General features: G+C 37.2%; 1 protein-coding gene across 1 annotated transcript; it reads right to left on the reverse strand.

Moving 5' to 3' along the window:
• Window positions 1-1,354: 1,354 nt before the first annotated feature.
• SPATA48 (spermatogenesis associated 48) lies at window positions 1,355-26,700 on the reverse strand. The gene is made up of 9 exons (XM_048940605.1): window positions 26,205-26,700; window positions 20,641-20,723; window positions 19,122-19,195; window positions 18,297-18,435; window positions 17,776-17,843; window positions 16,867-16,908; window positions 16,202-16,309; window positions 4,783-4,890; window positions 1,355-1,556 (listed from the first exon to the last, which is right to left on the reverse strand). Exons 1-9 carry the CDS (start codon window positions 26,698-26,700, stop codon window positions 1,355-1,357), a joined length of 1,320 nt encoding a protein of 439 aa, XP_048796562.1.
• Window positions 26,701-26,928: the final 228 nt, after the last annotated feature.

Raw genomic sequence — 26,928 nt, forward strand, 5'->3', positions numbered from 1 at the left:
AAAGGCAGATTGCATCCTTCCTGTACACACGCCTTAATTATGCATGCATATATAAAATTCTAATATAATGCATATAGAGAAATTGGTTGGATGAGAGCCTCTCTTTCAATTAATCTGGTATCTGTGACTTTTGTACAATGAAAATACAAGCAACCAGAAGTGACAGTTTCTGTGTTGGGTCAGACACTTTAAGAACTGGAGTCTTTCTGCTCTACTTTGGGATAAGCAATCTGCTGCTGTCTTACTAGGAAAAATTGTTTACTTTAGGGACAGTGCTTTCCTTGCTTAGCTGTCAGCTTCCTTTCCCTTGGAGTTTGTATATCCTTTATGACTGAGATTTGCACAGCAATATTAGATATTTGGATGCTTGGTTGTTGTTGCCAAGCATCTAATCTTTTTGTTGATGGATGTTCTTTTCTGAAGATTTGCTTTTTTTCTGGCTCTGTGGTTTATATTCCCCACTTACCTTTCAGTATTCCCAGTGAAGTCTTCATTCTTCTCTTGAAAAGGCTTTTGGCCATAGATACATGTTATAGTCATTCGCTGAAAGTCCTTAGCTGGGCTGTTTCTTACATATGTGTTACACACATGTCCATCATAAGCCCACAAGCAGGTAAATGAGTAGCAATATAGATGATTTGGGTAATACAGCTCAACAAAGACCTCAAGAGAGAGGCTGTCCAAATTACAATAAACTGTTCAGAATATTCTGACCCATGGAGCACAGTAGAACTTCCTGACCAACAACGTGGCATTTGGTCTTCTCTTTCTCAGGAATGCAACTCCCTCATCCTGCCTACACCAACACCAGAAAATAAAACAGTACCACAACAGAGGCTTGAACACTGTTACTCCACCCTCCCTATTTAATTACTTTCAATTTTAGCATGAGAATTTAAGCACGGATGTGAGATGCACAGAATTAATTAGCCTCCAGACCAGAAAACATAACCTGGCTCCTTTTAGTTACTACTATACACAGAGTTAGCACATAAAAAGGTTAAAATGCCACTCTGTAATATTTAACCATCTTTGCCAGATACAGTCTGGTGAGAGGGACTGCTGCTCTGCTATGATTTACTAGTTAATAATACATTTACATAGGTGTGATTACATGTGTTTCTATGCATATATATATCCATATATATATGCCAATTGATAGAACTTTTACACCATCGTATTCTACCTTAGTTCGGAAGGCAATCTAGTATAGAGAGAAGTTTCAAGCCTTTGACTTATAACTCCTCTTGTTTTTAATACAGTTTTAACTGTCAGTGGTAGGAGGTCACATATCTGACAACGATGTAATAAGACTACCACAAACACCCATGTGTATGTCATTTTTGTTCTTTATTTAAAATATCCACACATTTCCATCTTCCTTGCTATCAGACACTAAGGCTTGGTTAGGCAGGTAAAAATGACTGACCCTTTTTAAACTGTAATAGTTTCTCTGAATCTTGTTGAAAGGATTCTGAGGACTAACTGGAGTTATCATCTGAGAAAAAGGTCCCTGGTGATTATACTGAGATGATCTTCCATGTTTTGCTATATATCTGCAATTACAAAAAGAGAAATAAAAGGCTTTAAAACAAGTTCTCATGTTGCTAAACTTTCCCTCTTCTTCCCTCTCACTGCTAAAGACATGTCCATTTGTGTCAGAAAGTATTAACAATCTGCAATATCCTATATTCTTGGAATCAGTCTCCTTAAGAACAGTGGTGAGAAATCTTCCCAAGAGTTTTAAAACTTTTTGTGATGCACTGAAAGGCAGGTCCCTACAGGAACTGTAAGAAGGATATTACAAAAATCCTTTTGCCTCTTTTCAGCCTTTCTTGAGTGCAGAGTCCTTCACAACTAATATATGCACCACGTGGCAAAATGCTATGAGTACACCAAATGTATTCAGGCACATAAGGCCCTACAGGTTCTGCAGGGCTAGCCCTGGTGACGTTGGAGGTTTGGTTTTCAAACCTCGAAAAAACACTTTGTTAGCACCATGCCAATCTTGCTCTAAACGCCCAGTCGCTGTGATACAGCATACTGAGGTGGGGTTTAGAAAATATGCTGGGGACTGTATGCAAGCAAACAATTAACTCTGATCTTCTGATACACTTCAAAATCTTTACAGGAAGATGCACTAACAATAATCTTATACCTGCAGTCTTACATAGTGTAACACCTCAGCTGAAAAGCCTCAAATCAAAAGTAGGTCTGACACAGAAGTCACCACAGAATCTTGTGTTCACCAACTCTTCAAATAAAAAACAGATTGCCTTTTGACCTAAGGATTCCTCTTGAAGACTCCAAAACATCCTGCTAAAAGTATGTAACTCTTTTGTCTAAAATCCAATGAAATCCAGCACCATCTTGTATTAACTATTGTAATTCCAAGGCATTGTCATGCAACTAGAGATGCACATCAAATGTTCCCTTCTCTGCAAGAGTTAACATTGATGTCAAAAATAAACTGTACTAGAGAACTTTACTACTTAATTTTCCAACTTCAACTTGGGATTACCTAGAATTAAAAATACAACATAGCAACAAAACTTGATGTACAAAAAAGCTATTCATATTCAACAATGAAGAAACAATATTTCTGCTGTTCTATAACATACACAACTCCAGTAAGTTTAGAATGCTTAAAAATACTACAAAGAGTCTTGCTCCACATGCTGAGGAAGGTCCATGCAAAGGAAATACAGCATAGAAGTGGCTGCATGCTCTTTGGTCTACCTGGTATTGATGTTAGTTCTCAACAAAACATGTACAAGACCTGTCAGCAGTAGAAGAGTGACCCTCTCTGTCACCCGTAATTGTCTTCACATATTGTGGACATGTCAAAAAAGTGGCTCTAAAATATCCACCACATGTAAACACTTGTTACTTTCTGAGAGATTATTACAGCCATGGCTTGAAAATTATCAACAAGAAAAAAAAAAATAGATCACCATTTTAAAAACAGTACGAATGAGATGTCATCCCACAAGAAAAGCATATGGAGATGAATCAGAGAAGTTTGAGTCCGCATTTCAGAAATAACCTCTCTTCTTGACTACAGCCTAACTTGACTTGTGACCACTGAAATCAACAGAAATTTTGTCCTTTATATTACAAAAGTAAGAAGTCAATTGTTGAGCACTTTTCTTTTATAGGCATCACTAATGTTGGGAGTGAGCGGGGGACCTGTAATTCATAGAAGTATCAAAGAGGGCTATAATCTTCCCTCTTAAGCCAGTGAACACTACCTTAACATGTAAGTAGCCACAGAGAAGGTAAGAAATTATCTCTTACAGTGTTGCAGCCGGAGGTTCTAATCTCATGGATTAGAATGGAAAAATTTTGTCGTCAGTTTTTAAGTGTGATTAGGCTTGCTGTCTGTTTACTATATACCCATCTTCAAAAGACCAGAGGATTCTGTCCTGATTCTAGAAAGACTCTACTAGCACAGAAAAGAAACTCTACTCTTCCTCTCCACTAGAAACTAACAAAATTTATTCTCTATGAAATACACTCACAGTAACACCTGTAGAAAGTAAAATGAAGTAACAGATGTGTTTTCTTTTCTTAGATCACATTGGCATTTGTCTTTTTGCTTTTGAAATTTGGTATCTGTCTGAAGCCTGTAAATGATCTTTGCTAAGATGCCTTTGCTTTTTTATTTGTCTGACATTTAAAAGCAAGTTAGTCTTGCATTAATCTGAGCTTGGTTTTATTGGGTTATACAGCCTTGAGACTGTTGCATATTTTCATTCCCTGTCAACAGTAAACTGACTACAGCTGACTGCCTATTTTCTAGGGCTAACCACAGGAGAAAATGAGCAGAAGTGAATAGCTGGTAGACAGCAGAAATGGAAGTCAGTGCATTTTGCACTGTGATGAAACTATTGACATGTTGATTTCTTCAAAAGTCAGGAAGCTCCCTAAAGCTTCTCATGTCTTTTCTGGGCACTTAGCACTGTTGCTACTGAAAAAACAATTTAAATGTGTTGTGGACAGAATCCCAAGGGACTATTAAAATGTTTAATTGAAGATAAATTTATAAGGGCTATGTGGAAACTTGGATAGTGTCACCATGTCCTAGATCATTCTGGAAAATAAGAGATCAGAAACTAAAGAGAAAGTAGAAAATCATAAAGGAGGAAGGGGAAACAAGTAGTTACTAATAGTTCAGACACTGGAAGAAAGGCTAGATTGGACCCATGCCTATGTCAGACTCTTTGTATTAAATAAAGGAATAGTGTTTTTCAGGTGTTCTGAACAGTCCAATTCTGTTTAAAGCATCACATACATATTTCAGAAATGTGACCCGTAGTTTTAACAGGTGTTGTATGGAAGAGCAAGAAACAGCAAATGCCCACTTCATGAGAATCTGCCAACACCATATTGGAAGTGCAATACCACATTTTAAAAAGTTTAATTTTAGTCTTCTTTCAAAATGTAAATAGATCAACCAAAAATAGAGTTTCCTGAAGCCATGACTTAATCATCTTAGCTAGGGAAAATATACATCAGTGCAGAAACATTCAGAAATCATTATCTACCTAAGGTACCTTTCTAATATGCACCCTATGACATTCCAAAAATTAAAAAAAATCTCAAGATAATTTCAGATGACCACCACAACAATGTTGTGGGATCCAGCACAAACTGTTCTATATATTTTTAAGCCAAGGAAAAGTAACACTCAACATTTAATTGTTCTTTAGTTAAATAAATGCAATTAGGATTTTCCCTGTAACCTTTCTGAACATGCTAAGAAATATCCCTCATACTTACCCATGCATTTGTGAAATTATTGATGGTGATGTTGATGGAAGATTAGAATTTGCTGGATGAGTTGCCAACCAATGAACCTTGCCAGTATATCCAGGGATATTTGGAGTGCTAAATTAAAAAAGAAAAAAAAGGAAAGGAAAGGGTGAGGGGAAAGAAAGAGTAAATTGAATTATAACAGATTTGAAATATGATTTACAGATCACCTTAAAATAGTTGGTGTTTCTCTATTAAAACTGAGCAGGGTAAAAAATCATCATCATACAGTTAGACTTCTTTAAGATCAATGAAACAACTTCAAGCTAATCATGCTGATGATCTGACCCAAAACCTTTGTTAGACATGACAGTATCTTTTATCCCAAACGTTTAAGTTCTTGGAATATCTGTATGATATTCATGATTATAAGCAACAGTTCATTATTTCATCTCAATGAAAATATGTAGTCATGTGGTTCACAAAAAAGCAAGGAAATATTTTTTAAACTGTGATACAGATTTAGCTGATATTTACATTCCAGATTTAAACATGGGATTGAGGTAATAGGGTTTCAGCCAACAGGTGTGATTTCTAGTGACCCAAAACACAAATGATTTCCCAGACATTTTTAAAGTTCTCTAAATTCACATGGATGTACAATATCATTAACACTGCTCAGATACACACTTAAAATCTAGCATGAGTGGATGACAAGATTATGAGTGTGCATCATATCTTAGAAAACTAAACACTTCTGTTAATTCTGAAGTAAAATTTTAATGTGGGATTCAAAAATAAAGTTTCTTAAAGAAGCTTTAAGAGGATTCTTTCTTTAAAAACAAAATAATTCCACTTAGTCGAGAAAATTTTACCAGTATTTGATAGGAGATAAAACAGAGATGGACCAAATTAAAGAAAAAAGAAAAAAAAGGGAAAAAAAAAAGAAAAAAAAAAAGAAAAAAAGAAGTACAATAATCCATGAAGATTAATAATTAAGCAATCTAATACCCCAATTTGATAGCTTTTTTTCCGCACAAAATTATTCAGAGTACCAACAGTGCTGTTCTATGCTGGCATTTCAAAATACGTTACCACTGAATTATAAACATATTCAGATCCTCGTACACATAAACATAAGAGGTCATGGCAAGCTGTTTCATCCACTGAAACAATATAATAAGGATTGTTAACCTTGACTGCATTATTCTTTTGTGAGCCATCTGATGGCAAGAATAGCAAGAATGGCCTCTTCAAAATAATCCCTGAGATATTTCTTTGTTAACTTGTACTCTGGGTGAACATAAACAATTCCTGTATTAATAAAGCAGATAGAGCTATTAGTTTTGGTACAGTTGATTAGCTACTTCTCCATGCTAATGTACAGCATAGGATGCAAAACTGGGCACATGCTGTTTTATCAGCTACTGTTTTATCGGCTACTTTTTTGATTGGTGTACAAGGAAACTCAGCTCTGAAATTCCTTACCAGAATAGCTGAGGTAATGACAAAATGCTGTATTGACCTCAGTTACAGCAAGGAAATGTGGATGAACTATCCATAGCTGGCAGAAAGACCAATTAGTTCTTGGTCCGATTTTAAAGTAACCTTGCACTAACCCAAATATTCACACAGTGTTACATTCCCTGGTCCACACTGCAGAGCGTGACCCTCCAGATGTTTTTGTAGAATCAGTACAGCAGTTTTGTAGCTTTTGAGAAGCTGTTCTCTGTAGGTAATCCCCAAGTTGTTGTCTGAGCAAGTAACAGACTTACTCTCTGTCTTCACAGCAGCCACACAAGCAGGACCGAAAATATAGTACAGCAGTGAAACACATTTTCAGAACTGGCCAAAATGGCTGTCAGACAAAGTTGCCTCTTCATATCAAAGCAAACAGTTTTTCAGGTTATATGCAGATGAAGCAGCTTTGTGTAGAAAAGTTCATTTTCATACACAGGGATCTCACTGAGATACAAAATGGACACACATCGAGCGTGTGCGAGTATAAGACCATGCATCTAGCTAAACTAAACCTGAAAATCTCTCCAAAGGACTTAAGACTGAACAGATATTTACTACCTTAGCAATGTTCTGTAATCAAGATACAACTCTCATGTGTAATAAAGAAATTCTGTTCAATTCCTTGAAATTTTATAAGCAACACCAAGGAGATCACAACAAGAAGTCCCACTAACTTGTTATGCTTTATAAGCTCATTAGGAGTTAATTCATAGAATAACTACACAAGTGAGATATTAAAATAAATTATGCACAGTGAAGTATCTGATTGATAAAATCTTCCGACCTGAATGCTAGCAAAACTAGAAGAGAGAAAAGCATCATAAATGACCAAGCGTGACCCAAAAATCAAGTCTGGGAGATGACCTAAGTTGAAGATTTGTTTTCAACTGTCTGTCAGAAAGGTTTCACAGAAGTTGGCAGCTTCATAACATGTGGAAAAGATGTCACTCTGAAAAAGAAATGTGCAGAGAACAGCTAAAAGCACCAGGATCATAAGAAAGCAGAGACTACAGTAAAGCAGCTGCTCTCTTGGGAACCTGCAAAGAAGATGCAAAAAAGTGCTGTGGTTATGTATGTGATAAAGCAGAAGAAAATTAGGTTAGAAAACTACCCCCTTGTTTTTTTTTTTTTGGATCACACAGTTTGGCTCTTGTGCGTTTTCTCTGATGAGCTCCTAAAGCAGCTAATCTGCTTTTGCTGTTAAAGAAAACAACTAAGTGCCAAGCTTCTACTGGGCAGCATACAAAAACCTGCTACATGCTGTTGTAACCAGGCTTCCTTTCTGTAAGCATGACATCTCTCCTGTTCATATAATTCCTTATTATCATGCTAGAAGTTCTTGGTCTAGTAACAGATATACTGTGATAACATATGCATAAGCTGTAAGATTTTGAGAGCCACCTGAGATGCCTTTAAGGTATCCAAGACATCCCTGTACAGTGTGGGATCCATATAACATCCCATACTGTTCTGAAGCAGCAGTTGGAAGTGATGTTGTAGGAGTGAGTCTGCAGGAGTTTGGATGCTCAGCTTTGCCACATAAATTCCATCCCAGGTGTCTTTACAGAAACAAAATCAAGAATGCTAATACAATATATAATAATATATAATATATAATAACAAATCATTTGGAATTATTGAAAACCTTGGATCTAGCACTTCAACTTGAGTGAATCCATAATCTGAGCCAACCATATCCCTACCAAAAGAAGCATGGCCAGCAGGTTGAGGGAGGTGATTCTGCCCCTTTACTCAGCTCTTGTGAGACCCCACCTGAAGTACTGCATCCAGTTCTGGGGACCCCAATTCGACAGCTGTTAGATTGGGTCCAGAGAACCACAAAGATGATCAGAGGGGTGGAGAACCTCCCCTACAAGGATAGGATGAGAGAGCTAGGGCTCTTCAGCCTAAGGAAGAGAAGGCTCCAGGGGGACCTTATAGTGGCCTTCCAGTACCTGAACTGGTACTGGTACTGAACTGGGGAAACCTGGGGAGGGACTTTTTGTAAGAGCATGTAGCAAAAGGATGAGGGGAAACGGTTTTAAACTGGAAGAGGGTAGATTTAGATTAGATATTAGGAAGAAATTCTTCGCTGTCAGAAAGGTGAGACACTGGAACAGGATGCCCAGAGAGGTTGTGGATGCCCCTTCCCTGGAAGCACTCAAGGCCAGGCTGGATGGGGCTTTCAGCAACTGGGTCTAGATGGAGGTGTCCCTGCCTATAGCAGAGGAGTTGAAACTGGGTGATCTTAAAGGTCCTTTCCAATTCAAACCATTCTATGATACTATGAATTAGGTTTGTAAATCCTTTGTGCAAAAGTTCTGTCTCATGAAAGCAGTCCTGGAGATTCATATCTCGCACTTAAGAATGAAGGGTTCCTAACACCTTACTCATTCTTAGAAAATCCCAAATAACTAAGTCACCAGATAAAGTCATAAATTAGTTTTTTTGGTTAGTGCAATTACAAAACAGGCCTCTCAGATCTCATCACAATATGTAAGTCTTGCAAATGGTTTCCGCCTAAAATTCTCTGCCAGGAAGACCTACATGTCACCCATTTGTGGCCATTCTTTTACTTCATGACCCTATTTGCTTAGTAGAATAACCTATGGTAAAAATGTCTCTGACGTGATTTTCTGTCAAGAAACTCAGCGCATATAGTTCCTAGAATTGGGAAAGAATGCACTTGAGAGAGCTTATGAAGTCAGAACAAGGTGCTCCACATAGAGTGAAGAATGGGACCAACAGGAATTTTTAACAAAGCATTCCATTCTGGGCTGCATTTTATACCCTTGTCCCTCAGCCATCAAAGCAGTATAAGGAATGGATTTGGCATTTCTAACAGAATAAAAACACTAAAACGGTATTTTCCCAGAAATATTTTGGACCAGAACATTTTGTTCCTACAATTTCAAATAATTTCAATTCCGTTTTCAATTTTTTCAAGCCCCCTTTTTAGTATGAGTAATTTTTATTTTTATTTTTTTCAGAAACAACTATAAAATCTCATTTGGTAAATGTCAAATGAGGATATTTAGGCACCCACTCCCTTCACTCACTGTCACCCTCAGCATGACTCAAATTGGAAAACTGCTGAAAACGCACACATAGTGGATAAGCTGTCAGTTTCTGAAGCAAAGATACATTGTGAAGGACCTCATAGACAGTCAGTGTAAATGACTATGCAAGCTGGAAGGCAGCAGAGAGTCCTGTCCTCAGCTAATTGTGGCCTGTGAGGTTTCTGTGGTAACTTGAAATGATAAGGGATGCATGCACACAGTCAGTTGGAAGCTGACTTTATACTGAAGAAATATGACTGAAGTCACTGCAGATGTGCTGCTACGATAGTAGCATTTTGCCCAGTGCGCTTGGGGGACCAAGAATAAAGGATAGTTTCAGAGAACAGCTTTGTGCAAGAACGGTAGGACTTGAAACACATAGGTCTTGATCTTCCTGGAAACTATGTGTATTACACAAAGTAACTCACATTTCAAAATTCACCTTTTAAACAATTGCTCCCAGAAATGGATTTGGGTGAGATCCTAGTCACTCTCCAATAAAGACAACATCCAAGGCCTTGAACAAGCCAGTTCATAATCCTTAGTCTTCATCTTTCCAAAATTAGTGTCATAATCTACCTTATCTGTGTTACAGGCATGAACTAGCTGACACTTCAAAGTGTTGCTGAGAAAATAGTGCTCTGATTGTGTAAGCAGTGCCCTCTACTGAGTGTTATGAAAGCTGATGAATTATGAGTATCAAGTTATAAAATGTGAACAAATGCCAGATTTTTTTTTTAATTCTGGAGTCAGAGGCTTTTAATGTGGAAAAAGAAAATGTAATCTCTGTCCTAACTGCTTACCTCAGATTTCAAGAGGTTGCAGTAAGTACCACGACGTGGGAGCTACTGTGATACAATAAGCAGATATAATGACTGATAGAAGTAGTTGCTGTGTACACTGGAATGCACTAAGTGTGCTGCACTACCTCTACAATAAGCAATGCTAACTTGCAGAGTGTGTAAGGGAGTTCTAACGGTGCCAAGAAAGAATGTTATTTGAGCCTGTAAGACTGAGCATTTTGCATAGCCCTGCCCATGAATGTCACAGAGGAAATCCCCATCACCAGTGTGGGAGGCTTTTTTCCAGTGACCCTTAAAACACCTGCAGAACTAAAATACCACATCAAGCATAACCTTGTTTCAGTAGTTATCGGGGAAGAGGTCTTGAGAGACTGAATATGAGCCAGCAGTGCGCTCTGGCAGCTCAAAAGGCAAATGGGATCCTGGGCTCCATCAGGAGAGGGGTGGCCAGCAGGGACAGGGAGGTGATTGTCCCTCTCTACTCAGCTCTTGTGAGGCCCCATCTGGAGTACTGTGTCCAGGTGTGGAGCCCTCAGTACAAGAAAGACATAGAGATTTTGGAAAGGGTCCAGAGGAGGGCGACTAAGATGATCAGGGGGCTGGAGCACCTCCCCTATGAGGATAGGCTGAGGGAGTTAGGCTTGTTCAGCCTGGAGAAGAGAAGGCTGCGGGGTGACCTCATTGCAGCCTATCAATACCTGAAGGGAACCTACACCCAGGAGGGGAGTAAACTCTTCAAAAGGGCTGACAACAGCAGGACTAGGGGAAATGGTTTTAAGTTGAAGGAGGGAAGATTTAGGTTAGATGTTAGGGGGAAGTTCTTTACTAGGAGAGTGGTTAGGCCCTGGAACGGGCTGCCCAGGGAGGTTGTGGATGCCCCGTCCTTGGACGTGTTTAAGGCCAGGTTGGACGGGGTCCTGGGCAACCTGATCTGAATATGTATGTTGGTGGCCCTGCTAAGCAGGGGGGTTGGAACTACATGATCCTTGGGGTCCCTTCCAACCCGGGTGATTCTGTGATTCTGTGATTCTGTGAAGAGGTCAACTGAAGGAAAAATCTGTTGACTAGGGGTTGAAGAAGGATTATACAAAACTGCATGCTGATAAAGATGTTTAAGAAAAAGAGAAGAGCAGATTATTATGTTGGGAATCCATACAAAGCAGTAAATCCAGGTTCTGCATCGTTTTCAAAATTACTGAGTTCAGAATACACTTCTGAATAAGAAAGAGTTTTGTTTTTTTTTCAAAGTGATCGTTGATAATAAAGTGAAAGAATGATTTGGATCACTGCATATTTGCTCTTATTAATAAGATAAAGCCTCAGAAGCGCTCAGAGGATTTAGCAGTCTGAACCTTCCTGAAAGTCATGGTAGCTGTGTACTACTTTGCCCAAGTAGTCTGAAAATACCGTGTATCCTCTGAATTCTGACCATCCTCCTTTTCCTTGATATTAAATGGGTTGAAGCAGCAGTTACACATGGGGCCAGATTTTTAAAAGTGCTCTATATCTAAAAGTTTCATTGTGGTGTTTGTGGCCAGATTTTCACAGGAGCTTACCAATCAACATACAGCCAGAAGGTGAGCTCTTTCTGAACTCTGGTTTTCAAATGTGGTCGCTGAGCTATTTTTGAAAGCCTGGCTGGCTGCAGAAAACACTCTAGCTCTCAGCTGCTTCCCTGCCTGGTATATGGCTAGCCATGTGACATATATAATCAAGTGCAATATCCATCTCCCACAAATAAATAAGTACTATGAGCAAATAATAATCAAATCCATAAGAAACAACACTACCAACAAAAATACAAATTAAAGAAAACAGGTATAATCATTGTAAACTCTAGAGTCCTCTACAATAAACAGCAGAGCTCTCAGTTCTGCAAAGTGTATGACTGCAGAATCAATTCCATTCCTGTTCAGGAAATCTTGTTAAGAGAATGTCTTCAACTCATTAATTCCATTGGAATTTATGTTTCAGTAGTTTGAAGGAAAATAAATCAAATACACGAAAAGAGCTTGAAGTAGGCAGACAAGGAGAGAAAGTAGGAAAAAACACAGCAAGGAAGAAATACAAAACTATGCAAACGCCAATAAATCTAAAAATACAACAACAGCAACAAAAAAACACTTGAGCCACTGGACCTACGTTGGTCAGTGCACCTAACAAAATTGCATAAGCAGCATTTAATGAAAATACATAAAAATATTCCATTTGAAAGCTCACTTGTTAATGGCATGAAAAGAAAAGAATTCAAACCTACAACTTCTTTACTTTGCCAATGTAGTTCAATCAATGCAGCCTTGAACGGTAAAAAGAGAGCATGATATGTTTTATAAGATAGTTTTTGAAATGTATCATTAGAATGGAACTATAATAAATGATGTTTTCAGAGTAGTCCTTCATAACAATTTCCTATTTCTTTACCAGTTTTTTGGTTTTTTTTTTTAATGTGTTTTTTTTACATCCTTGGCAAATAAGTGATAGAGGATTTCAGATTTCAGTTGTACTTTACAGCATTATGAAGGATGGAAAAAAGGAACAAGTTCATTCTAAAGCAAATTGAGGAGTGAATACACAAATCAAGGATGTTAAGAATGATGCTACATTTTGAAACTGAAACAGAAGAGATGATACATTCAATCCCTTTCCCCCAGGATAGGTTTTAATGAAAGCATGGAAGAGAATGAGAAAAATTAAATTACCATCCAGGATCTTTGGTTAAGTTTGAAGGTGATGAGTGTGACCCAAGAAAAGTATTTGCAAAGCTCCCTTATGGAAATGCCCACTGATCACCACCACCAGAACACAAATATAATTTTGATTAATAAATCCAGACTTATCAATTTAAAACTTCTAGCTGAGTCACAACACTTATGATGTGACTTTTTACATATGATGAACGCTCCCATTCTGTGACTGAATCACAGAATGGAAAAACTGGATAAAAGATTACTTAAATTCCTGTCTTCAATTGTGTTTGATTATAACTTTTAAGAATTACAGCCAACTTTTTCTGCTAATAATTACTATTTTTTTAATCAAGTTTAAGCAAAGCACTGTTTCAATAGATCAAAGCTCAACATTCGGCAATGTTTCAGGGTACATGAAGTTTCATTCCTAACTGTGCTACAGATTCCAAATGGGATTTGGCAAACCACTTAATCCCACCTGAATTCTCATCTGTAAAAACTCCAAAATGCATGGTAAGGACTTCAATGTATTATCAGGAGTTCTGTGTATATTCATAGTGCCTCTCTACAAGGCTGATCTTATACTAGGGGCTTTGGGGCTCAACTCAACCATAAGCCATGACTTTTATCTTTTTTCTAATTCCTTAAAAAAAAAAAAAAAGAAGAAGAAGAAGAAGAAGAGGAAGAAGAAGAAGAAAAGAAAAACAGAAGATGGTTTCCTGTTCCGCCAAAAGGAAGAGAGGGCGGGCACAAGAGTAACATACAAAACATGCCCAGGTTCACCACTTTTCCTGTTTGTCTGTGCAAAATAACATGACAGATGACTCTTAGCTAGTTTCATCTATGTTAATTATTTGACTGGCAACCACTTTCTTGCATGGTCTGGGGATGAAGAGTCTCCCTCCAGAGTATTGCCTGAGTGCTGCTGCCAGGGTTCTAGAAGCAGGAAGTGCAACTGCTAGTCCATGAAAGAGTGAAAGTGACTGACTATCTGCAAAGAGATTTTTACATTTTACAGATTTGCAAAGCATACACAGGTTTCTAAACTGAAATCATGAATCTGATTTCTCAAGGATTCCAGCAGGATTCTAGAAGCCTTAAGACTTTAATGCACCTGTCCAGAACTACTATCAAATACACAAAGGAATAAATAAATTAAAAACAAACAAACAATAATTACATCTATTTCTTCATTTCACTGTGTGGTGTTTTTTTATTCCTTCAGCTTAAAATCATAGCAATCTTGATATCTGGCAGTCATAGGCACAGTAAACAAATATTCTTTATGCAAAGGTATACTTCTTTTCAAGAGTAGAATTTTTCAAGTGGAATTGACTTTTTCCCAGCTTTGAGACATCAGAATCTTCAAGGTGCTAGAGTTCTTGGTCTCCTGCTTGCCAGAAATCAATGGAAATCATTGTCTCACTCACTAACACCCAAGAAAATAGAGAATATTGGAGAAGGTAATATGGAAACACATGCTGCAAATAGTTTCAGACAAGATGTCTGTTTGCAGCACAGGGTGCACATTAGCTACTGTTTTCTGAAGCTCAAAAGAACAGCTGCATAACAGCAGAATTAAAAGTTAATAGGTCTGCTAACTTCAGTGATCTCTGTTCAGCACTGAATTGTATTTCATGTATACTGTATTTTAAAGCACATTTATCAGGAATCATTTTCTACTGTTTTCTGTTCTAATTCAAGCAGAAGTTGCAGGTTAAATTAAGTCTGTGAGAAAACACGACTCAATTAGGAGATGAGACAGTCAGAGAGGTGCATTAGGTACATTAACAGCTTGGTAATAATGGGTTTGTTTACAGTAATATGGGTCAAATTTGGCCATGTTACAGTGCTTAAATTTCACAACTTCATGTTGTCTGTGAATATACTGCCATAATGGATAGGGCTATGTGGAGGATGGAGCTTTTCTCCTCACAACTGTGGTAGCATGTAATACACTACAAAATAACAGGTATTCTGCCTGAAACTGATACAAGAATCAGAAATGAAGAGACCTAAAGTGGAGCTCAGAAAATCCAGCCATCTCTAAGCCATCTCCGAGCAAGTAGTAATACCCTCACAACTAAGGCCAGCATTCCAGAGAGAGAAGTGTCTTTACAGATTTTTCTCCCACTGCTTTCTCCATTGCTGTAACTCTTCTGTAGTTTTCTCACAGAACTTTGCAAGATTGTCGACAGGAAAAAAAAAAAGGAAAGGCAAGAAGAAAAACGTGATAAGGTAAACAGAACTGTCTTTTGTTTTACAATTTTTAGCTCTTGTCAATATGTTGCTACTCTCACCATTTTACTGTGCAAAAAAGTTTGCAAATAAAGGCTTCATATTATCTCAAACTACTAAAGACAACATTAGGAAAGACTTAAAGTGAAAACTTTTAAACATCAAAGTTTATGATCTAACTAAGAGCAAGGACTTGCTCCTAATGGCATTCAGAGAACTTTTGCAAACTAGAAGGCCATCTAGTGGCTAAAGTTAAAAATCACATTTTTAGCATTACAGCATTCAAGTCATCCCATGCATCAAAGCGTGCTGTAGTCCCTTTTACACCAGAAGACTTGTTCGTGAATATTAGAACAGAAGAAGTGTTTAAAATATGAAAATATACCATATTTTCAGGATTAATGTAACACTTTGGGAGTAAGGAATCTATTCAGAATGGCGTCAACAGAAGTTCCTGGGGCCCTCTGAGCTCAGAAGTTTCTCTTCCACGTGCTCTCAACTTGAGCCTTGAATGTAACACCAATCTGTTTCCTGCTGCTGGACATTTAGAAGAATGCCTGTTCTGGGTGGTCTGAACATTAGCAGGAGCTATGGTTGGGTGTTCGTAGGCATGATTTAGCAAATATCCTGAGAGTAGCTTCACATTCAACTTTTCTTGTACGTGAACATACAAGTTGAATTAACTTTACTGCCAACGCATTCCTGTGATTAGTGTTTTTCATTGAAAGCCATAAACTAAATAGATGTATAAAATCTCTTATACCATGATTTCCATAGACATTTCTCTGTTCATCTTGGTTAAGCTTCCTTGACTGATTTTGAGTATCTAGATTGAATGGTCTCTGAGATTTATAAAGACCGACTCTGATCACAGTAGGAATTTACTACTGTAGGCCATTTACTACTGACACAGTTATTATGAAGGACTTTTTCAAGTTCAGTCTTGTACCTGAAAGCCTACTGTGCTTCCTGTGTTAATAGAACCTCATTGAAATTATCCAGAAGTATAAGGATTGGTGTTTCCACCAATTTTTAAAATTCTTCTGGACCCAGACTGGGTCTTAAACATTTTTTCCCTTTCCCAAGTATCCAGAATTCAAGATGCAGCATCAAAATATTGCTAATAAGAGAAACATACTGTGCAGTCCTTGTGTAGCGAGGCTTTGAAGTTTGCACATGGTTAAACACGATTAAGTCCACACTGGGATTGTCAATGTCTTCAAAATTTACTGCACCAACACAGCCACTGTTAGGATGGAAATCAAATACATGTAAATTATTTATAAGACAGATGGTGGAGGCAGCTGAACCATACACTGCATACTCCAACATTCTAGTTGTTTATTAAAATGGTCCACGAGAAAAAAACATGGAGATGAACCCCCCTGCATGCTAGGCATATCCCAAGATGAAAACAATCATTTGCTGAACTTGCAGCATGTAAGAAATGACAGCACATAGTACATATGTGCATAGAGAAGGTTTGTGAAGAGTGGCAATAACATAGAAATGCGTAATCCCTTGTCCTTCTGGTTATGCCTGTGACCAGACTGGGATATTCTTCCAAATGAGTCCTGCTTTCTGCTCCATAGGTAAAAGGCTTCCTCCACAAACAGAGGCAACTCAGCACATCCTCCTCCCCAGCACCAGAAAATACCATAAGAATAGATCACATATTGTACATCTTGCTTCTTGCTTCATCTAAAATTCTACCTTCAGAAAATAAAAGAGATGGATTGCTTGGGATTAAACAACAACAACAAACCAACAAAACTAGAAAGGATTCAGGGACGTTGTACTTACGTGTACAAAGGGATTTGACAGATTCGAGAGCTTTGGCTTACACTGTTAAAGACAAAATATCTCAATCACTTTTTTTTTTTTTCACTCAGCAGAATATTCTGATAGAATATTTATGAAGCCCCAAAAGAGAGGTAGTGACAAGTTGACGTTTTGCTCTTGGAATGATGCAGTGCTCATTTGAGTTGTGGTAAAAGACTGTGGTAAATGATTAGTTTGACATATATGTTAAATGACCCAGTTTGGCTTGCAAAATTTTTCTCTTTAACCCTCATCCTCAGATGCTGGGGCTTCAGGTATTTTCCTGCAATTGTATATGCAGGTTTTCTTTAAACATGAACTGTCTTTCTACTTGTAACACTTTAGTCAGTTCTCAAGAACATGGGAAAATTTAACATCAGGTCTGAATTCCTCTCTTGCTCTGTCCTTGCAACCTGCTCTCACTGGCCACATCTATATTCCTTTGCAAGAGAAACATCCAAGAAGACAGTGATAATATGCACTTATCTCCCTTCCACTCTGGAGATGTGTGTGTCTCTCCTGTTTTATGCCTATCTGTCTGGCAGTATACCTGTCTCTTGAGTTTAAACAAGCAAATTAAGCTCCACTCTGAAGCTGTTCAAGATTTTATGGAAAGGAGACGAAATTTTGAGTTTGTAAATGTCTGTGACTACTGTGGGATTTTCATAAATGTCACGCCTCAATGAAAACATCAGATGTTTGCAATCATGATAGTCATTCTCTTATTCTTCTGTTCTGCTTTTTACGTTTAAGTCTCAAAAGAAAAGAATGTTGGAGTGTACATTTCAGATAGGCATTGACTGAATATCTTAACTTCTCTAGTTATAGAATAACCTGATAAGGAATTGTTCAGAGGACCTTAGTATTAAACAAACAAGAAAAGAAACTTACAAATTAGCAGGTCTCTGTGAAGAGGTAAAATATCTTCTTTGAAATCTATCCCAAAGGTTTCCAACAACCTAAAATCATAATTAGATGCTTAATTAATTTGACTTAATAGATTTTTATGCTGCAATTCATCACTGAAATAAACTGTTATGGAAAGGATGACCTGTGCATAGTCAATTTCAAGACTGAATTTTTATTTAGTAAAAATAGTAATTATTACAGATAATAATGACAAACAAACCTAACATAAAGTTTCCTGTGCTACAGTTTTTTATCAGTATCTTTGTTCTCTCTTTTGGTAATGTGCATGCATGTCTTCTGTACCAATTTACAACGGGAAAAAGAGAAAACGCATGAAACAATGTGAGGCAGTTTCTCAAATGTGAAGATGGCCTTAAATGCTCTCTAGGGAATGTTTTCCTTTGGAATTATTACTGTGTGTTTATCTGTGTGATCTACACAAATCTTAGGCTACATTCCCTTAGCAAAATCTAAGAACAATTGGAAAGAAGTTGCTCACTGACTTGGCTTATTTCAGGTTCAGGATTGTATCTCCTTTTTGTGAAACACTGGGAAACAGGATCAGCCATCACTTCCACTGTTGATTCAGAAGGCTGAATTTTGGATGGCAATATATTATCCCATGGAACATCTTCATATGCCCTAGGTTACAAAAAAAAAAAAAAAAAAGATTAAAGAAGCTGCATTTTAATCTGTTCTGAATTGCATCTGTAGCTAGATAGATAGGAATTCTGTGATAAGGATGTGGAAAAAAAAAGTATATTTCTCATTCGAAGGGCAATGAAAAGTCTGGAATTACATGTTTTCTGTGTTTGAAAAAGTAGTTATGACAGATTTTCACAGGCTTCTCTTATTTAAACTTTCTCACTTACTAATTGAAAGTAGTAATTTATCTTCCAAAAGTAGTTTATCTTCTAATTAACTTATGGTGGTGATAGGGTTTATTTTATCTATGTTTGAAAAATCAGATAAGTGATATTAATAGAGATTAGATGTCCCACATATCATGCCTACGGCAGTTGTTAAAAACAGATATATAGAATGTCCTTTAGGAAACTCCAGATTTTCTTCACTGCGTATAGAGGAAATAGAGACGAATGGCACAGACTGGATACAAATTTTTAGATAGCTGCAGGTAATGAGATGAATTCTGTGCTAAATAATTGCTGCTGCAATACAAGAAGTTCTGAAGTGACAGAAAAACTAATTGTGGTCTTACGTGGCCTTATGTATTTTGCTACCTAGAGGTTCATCAGAGCAAAATAAGTTGGGAAAAAAATGAAGCAAAGCACAAACAAATCCTATTCTTAAAAGAAATGATGTCTCACTTTTGAGTACTTGACTTGTAGAAATAGTCCCTCGCTTTTTCTTCTCTCCAACTTGCAGAAGGATCATTTGAATCCTAAGAGAAATCAAAGAGATGGCAAAAAGCAATATTATCAACATATATGATGCTGTGATTGCTTATGAGTGAACTGAACACATCTACATTATTCTAGTTTAATATCTTCTTTTGCATCAGAAAGTGAAATATGCAATTTCACATTCTTCACCAGACAGCACTGGAGATTTATTTGGAATGTAAGAATTTTCCTGAGAAAGGAAAATTTAATAAGTGAATACAAGTTAAAAAACTAGTAGAATGTCCTTACCTCTCCAATCCTCAGGAATGCAGCTTTCCATTTGTTATGTTGTCGATAAAATGACATAACAAAGACACTCTCATATATGCCTGATATATTTGTATGATATTCATGGGTGTTACAGGAATCCATTTAAGCATGTGTGACACATTAAGGGCTATGAATTACCACATCAGTCTAAAAGGATGAAGGATACCATTTCATTATCAGTATGGGAAAGACTTAATTAGTGTTGTGCTATGGACTCATTGGTGTCATTTTATTTACTTATTTCTTTAAGACTTGCACCATATATGATAGAATCACAGGATCATATAATGGTTTAGGTTTTAAAAGTTGTTGAAGACCATGATGCAAGGGATGGAACACCTCTCCTATGGAGACATGTTGACAGTTGAGGCTGTTGAGCCTGGAGAGGGCTCTGGGGAGTTCTGATAACCATCCTTCAGTATCTAAAGGGGATATGAAAAAGAAAGGGACAGGCTCTTTAGCAGAGTCTGTGGTGATGGAACAAGGGGAAATTGTTTCAAAATTAAAGAAGGTAGATTTAGATTGGATGTAAGGAAAAAGTCTTTTACAGAGACACTGGTGAGGCACTGAAACAGGTAGCCCAAAGATGCAATGGAAGACCCATCCATTCAAGATGGGAGACATTCAAGGCAAGGCTAGATCGCACTCCGAGCAGCCTGACTTTATGACCTTTAAAGGTCCCTTCCAACTCTAAGGATTCTATGATTCTATCATTCTAAGTACTATATATATCAAATATGGGCTGGCCTAATTTTAAATATAGTAATATAATTTCAATTGTAGTTTTTTTTATCACAGACTCATAGAACACATTGAGTTAGAAGAAAGGACTCATAAAGATCACTGAGTCCAACTCCTGATTCTTTCTATATTTTGCTATTTTGGCTCTAAGTCTGTCATATTTAGATACATATGACATAAGTGGTATCAGTCATGCCTTACAGTCTAAACGCTTTAACCAGGGAAACAGTACAAAAATAGTATTGGAGCAAAGAGCACTGTTAAATCATGCTACATGCACTTATTTACTATAATCAGATGAAGAAATGAAAAAGCCCTATTTCACCACATTATCAAAGTCACTGCAAAAAGCATTTTACATTGAAAGCAGAGTTAGAAATTAAATAATTTAAATATGTTTTCCATTATTATAACAAAATAATGGGACACTTGCCTTGAGATGTGGATCCATAGAAAATGCAAAATTATGGTGTTGATCAGGTAGAACATGAAGACCTTTCGCTGGAGTTTTGTGACCTGAAAGAAGGGGGTTCCTATTGTGTTAATCAATTTGCAGCAATCCTTATTGTTTTAAACTGGATGGAAAAAACTCAAGGTTTTTCACTAGAATCAATGAATAAGTGTTGAGCTAACTGATACTACTCTGAAAGGAATTACAAATGTCCACAAAAACACATTTTTGTATACACATACTGTACATTCTTAATACTTATAACACATAAACTATTAGAGAACTATTAAAGATAATCCAAAGGAGGGCCATGAAGATGGTGAAGGATTGGGAGGACAAGATATATGAGGAGTGGCTGAGGTCTCTTGGTTTGTTCAGCCTGTAGGATAGGATCTTGAGGGGAAGGCCTCATGGCAACCTACAACTTCCTCACAAGGGGAGTAGAGAAGCATCTATTCTCTCTGGTGATAGCAAGGGAACCTAAGGAGACCACATGGAGCTGTGTAAGTGGAAGATAAGATTGGAAAGTGGTTGGCAATTGGAACAGGCTCCCTAGGGCATTGGTCACCAAGTCAGGCGGAGTTCAAGAAGTATTTGGACAATGCTGTCAGACACAGGGTTTGAATTTGGGTGGTGCTTTAAGAGCCAGGAGTTGGACTCAGTGGTCTGTGTGAGTCCTTTCCAACTCAGGACAGTCTATAATTTGACATGAAGTTAATTACATGAAAGCTTAAAATGAGTGATAAATAGTATTGCAACATACTTTGCTATGATTTGGCCAACTTCACGTATTGTCATGTACCAAATTAAATGTATTAAAGAAAATATCCAACCCTGCAATTATAATAATAAAAATTTGCTAACATAACCAAACTATTGATTATGTCTTGCATTTCTACACTTACGTTGTTTTCACCAACCTTGTTAGCAACAAGCTATTCCATAAGCAGCAGAGAAATGATTTCTTAAAGATATTCCTTTTCAGTCATTATCCTCCCAACTTCATATTCCAGCAAGAGCTTGCCCTGACCAGGTCCTGGAAATTTGGCTTACCCATTCAGAGGCCAAAGTCTGCAGTTACTATTGAGGCATATTTCTACTGACTGGTAAGCCAGTATACACGTACTGGTGATGAAGAGAGCTGCTGCCAAACAGAAAGATGGTATAATGCCCAAGATTCAGGTTCCTCAAGAACACTAATTTATGCCTTCCTTTTCGTCCTGCTTTTTACTTCCAGATCCCCTAAAAGTTTCCAATATATGTGAAGGTGTATGGAAACTAATTTGTAATGGAGTTACTTTTCATAGCTATTTGTGGGGAAAAAAAGGTCTACAAAGGTGTACTTTGGAGAAAAGTGATCAAAACCTGAAAGTTGGAAACCGCTGTGAAGAATGAAAAGTTAATTCCTGTAGAACATGTCAAAGTTTTAAAGAAACACACAGGTTAGTGCCGTGATGCTGTATGTAGATTGTGAAATAGTATGACCTGCTTTTTAAAAAGAGCTTTTTTTTTTCTTCACAGTGTACCATAACTTTAAGTTGCTGCTTTTGTAAAGCTTGAAAGAATTTATCGATATTTGCACTGTGAAGAAAGCTTTCAAACTGAATCCCTCTCTGATTAAAACAAGTCGATTGGAAAATTTCTCTTAAATAGGCAATGTGCTTGTAGTAAAGATGGTGTCTGCATCTTCACTGCCTCAGCCTGGTGGAGATTTTAAATTTTACCTGCAAATATATGGTTGTACTCAGGTGGGAATGTTTCTATTAAGTTTTATATTTTGTAATTACTTCATACTACTGTATTAGTGTTCTCCACAGTAAATTGGCAGATTGCTCATCTATGCATATTTATTAGTTGTTCCATAAAAATAGTTTCTTTTCATGTTCATCGATTAAGTAACTAAAGGTTGCAAATATTTTTCCTTGTGCTGTATGTGTAAAACTCATTTCAGCTACAGTGTCCTTAGAAGGATCTGTATATAACTTTACATTTGCTTTGGTAACTGTACATATGAATTTCTATTAGAGCTCTGCTCTTGGCATCTTATGCTGTATTTTGCTATCTTCACCTCAATGCTGGGATGATTAGTTTTCTAACATTTACTTCTCTTTTTGCTTTCAGTGGAAAGATCTAGCATAAAAACAGTGCTTTTTCCTTAAGTCAACTTTCTGGAGGTTTCAATGCCCCTATCGATTTGCTTAGACCTCAGAACTGAAAATGGTATGACCTGTTCTTGTTCAAGTTTGGCACTCAATGTCTTGACTTTGCCACTTTAACTATCAAGATATTAACGATGCTGTCAGTTTCAGTTGATTACTTAAACTAGTTCCTAATCTGAAAAAGGATTCAATGACGGATAATGAATTTTGAAGGTTTTCTGGTTTTTGCATTCTGAGTCAGAAACTGAAGATGTACTCATTCACTTTTCTAATTCATTTCCCAGAAATCACAAAAGCTAGAATATCTTTTTGTTTTGTTTACAAAGGAAAAAGTGAGACTCCTATGTCATCACATAAGGTCATATGCAAAGAGGTTTACAAAACAGTGGCCTTACAAGCTTCATTGCACTTCACTGTTGCTTGAAAACGTGATGTTTTTGACTTTTTATATCTTAAAATTAGTAGTATTGACTTCAGTGGGTCGAACAAGAGATAACAATGCCAGCTGAAGAGCATACAGATAACTCTTCCAAATTCTCTTGGTTAGTTCTTTGATGAATTATTTTCCTTCTCTTTATATATGAAAAATAAATATAACCAATTAAAATTACTTCTGTTTGGCTTTACACCCATAAGAAAAGGCTTAACTCACTCACTGAAAACTAGCTTAACGTAAGCATAATACCAAACAGTTTAGGTTGAAAATGTATGACAAAAGAAGTAACAGGTAAAGAACAAATTTGTTAAATCAACAAACCTCTCTGCTATGGGGCACGTGAAAAATGAGTGCACAGTGAAATATATAATTGCAGAGATGATAACTATCACACCCTTAGCAAAACCTCAGTATTTATTCATGCAACAGAACACCCACACCAAACAGTTAACCCACACCAAATAGAATAATAATCACAGTTATGACTCTATTGTCAGGCTTGCATTTACAAATACACCTGTAGGATCAAATCCTGAATGTGCAAAGGAATTTGAAGCTGCAGAAAAAGGGAAAATTTAGTTGCCATGTTAATTATGGAAGGGGAATCTACAGGGAAACAGTCAACTTAAAGACTCTGTCTTGTAGCACCAAGCATCTTCCTTACACAAAGCAAAACACCCATGAAGAATAGTTCTTAAGCAATCTTCCTTCTCTGCTAGATTCTGAAGTCATGAAACAATCTCCTTTGCCAGCTTCTCACCATGCTTTGGTATCACAGAGCTTCACTGCTCCATTAACTTGATTTTCCCAGTAGTTGCAAAAGGCTGTGTGGGGACATTTAAAGTTACCAGTGTTGATTGCCAAAGTAATATAGCTGTACACTTTCTCACAAAAGAAGACCTCCTGGACACTGGAGATGTTTCTAAATACCTCAACTCATACATCTCAAAGGCTGCTTCTGTATCTGCTTTTTTTTTTCCCACTCATCAACAGCACAGTGGATAAACAGTGCAGAATTTGCTTGCAAAATGCCTGACTGATCTCTCTTTTAGCACAACTTCCCCAAACAACAATGCTGGGGAATGATGTCTCAGGACTGATGTCTAGAAAGATTAGCACTTTCAAAGCATCATGTGCCTGTGGGTTGCTAGCTGGCCTCTGGCTTGAATAGCTGAAATCTGGAATTTGCTTATGCATTGAAAACAGCATCTTAAAGCTCAACTACTTTTTTTTCTTTTATTAATCTATATTTACACATCTGTAATCAACATTCAGCATCACAGGAAAACCTGGAAATGAATACTAGGTTTGGAAGAACACTTGCAGAGGTATCTCAAATAAATTTATACTGGACTCTGTTTCAAGATTTTGTGCACAAGTTAAGTTCAACTTTTGCAGATAGTTTCATTGAAGTTGGTAATTCACACTAATAGTGAACTTCACCCAAAGGTAAATCAACAGGAAGTCACCAGGCAATTTCTATCTGACTTATGGAACTACTCTCCATTCTGGACCACTTTCTTAACTGTAAAACAGATAACTGATTTGATGACATATGTTCAGTTTTTGTCTGAGTTCATTTCAAGAGTGTCTAATCCGTCACAGTATTTCTATCTCTGTCTCTGTTTGCTTTTCTTTGTGTTGGAAAAATTAATGGTCAGATAGATTATCATACTTCCTCCTTCCTTTTGTTTCTCCATAGGCTTGTGGAACAAGCTAATCACTTCTGATTGATTTCTTAGATCTAATTTAAGTAGACCACTGAGAGCAAATAGCAAAAATAATTTGGAATGAGAAAGAAAAAAAAGAAAATTATGAGGTCTTATTATTTTACTCTCTGGTTTCTTGGGTTCTTTTGGCTTCCATTACATGACTTCAGTAGGCTTAAAAGGATTTAAAGTGAAAATTTCTAAGACAGAAAAAAGGAGCCAAAAACAGCTGGAATATATTGTATGTAGAGTCTTCATGGTGACAATAACATGGATAAAGCACAGTAAACTGTAAAGATGGCATGCTATCTCTGTATGGCAAAATGGAGCAAATAGCTTATTTACATTTCTTTATCTTGTTCTGAGTGATGTTCTTTTTATCTATGAGACTTTAGTGTGTTGTCTGAGTTCTCATTATTTATTTATTTATTTATTTATCTATTTATTCATTTATTTTTCTGGTTGAGATGAGCATTTCTCTGTGAAAACTCTGGGAATTAGCTTAATCTTTAGAACAGTTCAACCACACTGCTTACCACTAATAATGTCTGACCTTAGAAGCCCTGGATAGATATTCATTCTGTCCAGAAATATCAACAGACTATGGTTTTGAAACTTTGCCATTACGAGGAGTAAATTTTAGTTTTGATGCTGCAATTAGTGTGAAATTAACAGACTTCAGATGTAACACATTGAAGTACATTAGGAAGGTAATATGTAATTGAAAAAAGATATGATGGCAGTCTTGAAGAATTTCTGTTCTCCCGTCAACTAGATACTGGACAAATATCTTAAATACTCTGCACAGCTATTTTTCAGGAAATGCTAAAAGACACAGAAATATTCAGGGGATTTCCTGACACTTAGCATTTATTTGTTGTTTCAGGTTATGTTAAAACAGATGCTCCCTTCAACTATCATATATAACTTCACAATTTAAATACATTGTTTAAAATGGTATTTATTTCAAAGGTTTTTCTTTTCTTTCTTTTTTTTTTAGAATTTTAAAATTAGAATTTGCTGACTTGTACCTCTTTGCTGCAGCAAGGACTGTGACTCACGCGTTCTACAGCAGTGATTACGTTCAGTTCAAATATCTCAAATATCCAGCACAAATATATTTTATATGGTTGCTCCTTTAGAACCTTGGGGGATGGTGTTCACAAAAAAACTCTGTTTATTTATTAAACATCAATGATTTTTCTTTAGTGATTAAGAAATAAAAATAGTAGCTTGCTTTACCTCTGAGTTTTGCCCTGATCAAAGCAGCTGGCACAGCCCTGGAATTCCACCGTCGGTCCTGACTGGTTTCCTCTAGGAGGATCATATGCCTCCTGTGAGCAGTCCGCACCCCCTTTCCTGCTGTAGGGACCCGCTGGTGAGGTTTCACATCACTGTAGTCCACCAGGGATTCAATAACTTTTCCAACACTGGGCTGCAGCTCAGCATCCCTTCCTGCACTTACAAAGCCTGAGCAGGGATCTACTAAAGGCACATCATCTCGGTGTGGGAATAAGGGGTAATTCGGCCCAAAAGGAGGGGTATCTGGATGGAATTTAAGGAAAGAAATGCTGTCTTTCTCTTCAAAGCTGGCAAAGTCATGTCTGTTCTCAGGACCTTTCATAAATGGCATGCACATCTTCTTCAATAGATTTTGATACTGTTGGTGTTGCATCCTGTGAATTGGTTCAATTGACATGGCAGCCCGCCTTTCAGCTCCATGAGAAACCATGGCCATTCTCTTCTATTTCTCTTACATAGCAGCACATTCAAAAAAGTCCCCTTTCTCCTGTTTCTTCAAGTTCCTGAAGTCTTAGCCAGCAAACCACAGTAAAACTAAGGGTCATCTTCCAGAACATCAGTACAAAGAATTCATAAAGAGCAAAGCAGCGGCTCAAGTGGTGAATTCCTTCCTGAGAAGGGCATTTATCAAAAAGGTGCAAAAAGAATGGAGCTGCTGAATTAA

Source organism: Lagopus muta, chromosome 3 (assembly GCF_023343835.1).
Source record: "Lagopus muta isolate bLagMut1 chromosome 3, bLagMut1 primary, whole genome shotgun sequence".
NCBI lineage: Eukaryota > Metazoa > Chordata > Aves > Galliformes > Phasianidae > Lagopus > Lagopus muta.

Excerpts from the sequence above, each read along its gene's own strand:
- SPATA48 (XM_048940605.1), bottom strand. The coding sequence starts at position 26,700 with ATGGCCATGGTTTCTCATGGAGCTGAAAGGCGGGCTGCCATGTCAATT. Across the intron at positions 16,909-17,775 it reads TCACAGAGACCTGCTAATTT|TGTAAGCCAAAGCTCTCGAA; the intron begins GTAAGTTTCTTT and ends TGTCTTTAACAG. Across the intron at positions 1,557-4,782 it reads ATAATTTCACAAATGCATGG|ATATATAGCAAAACATGGAA; the intron begins GTAAGTATGAGG and ends TTGTAATTGCAG.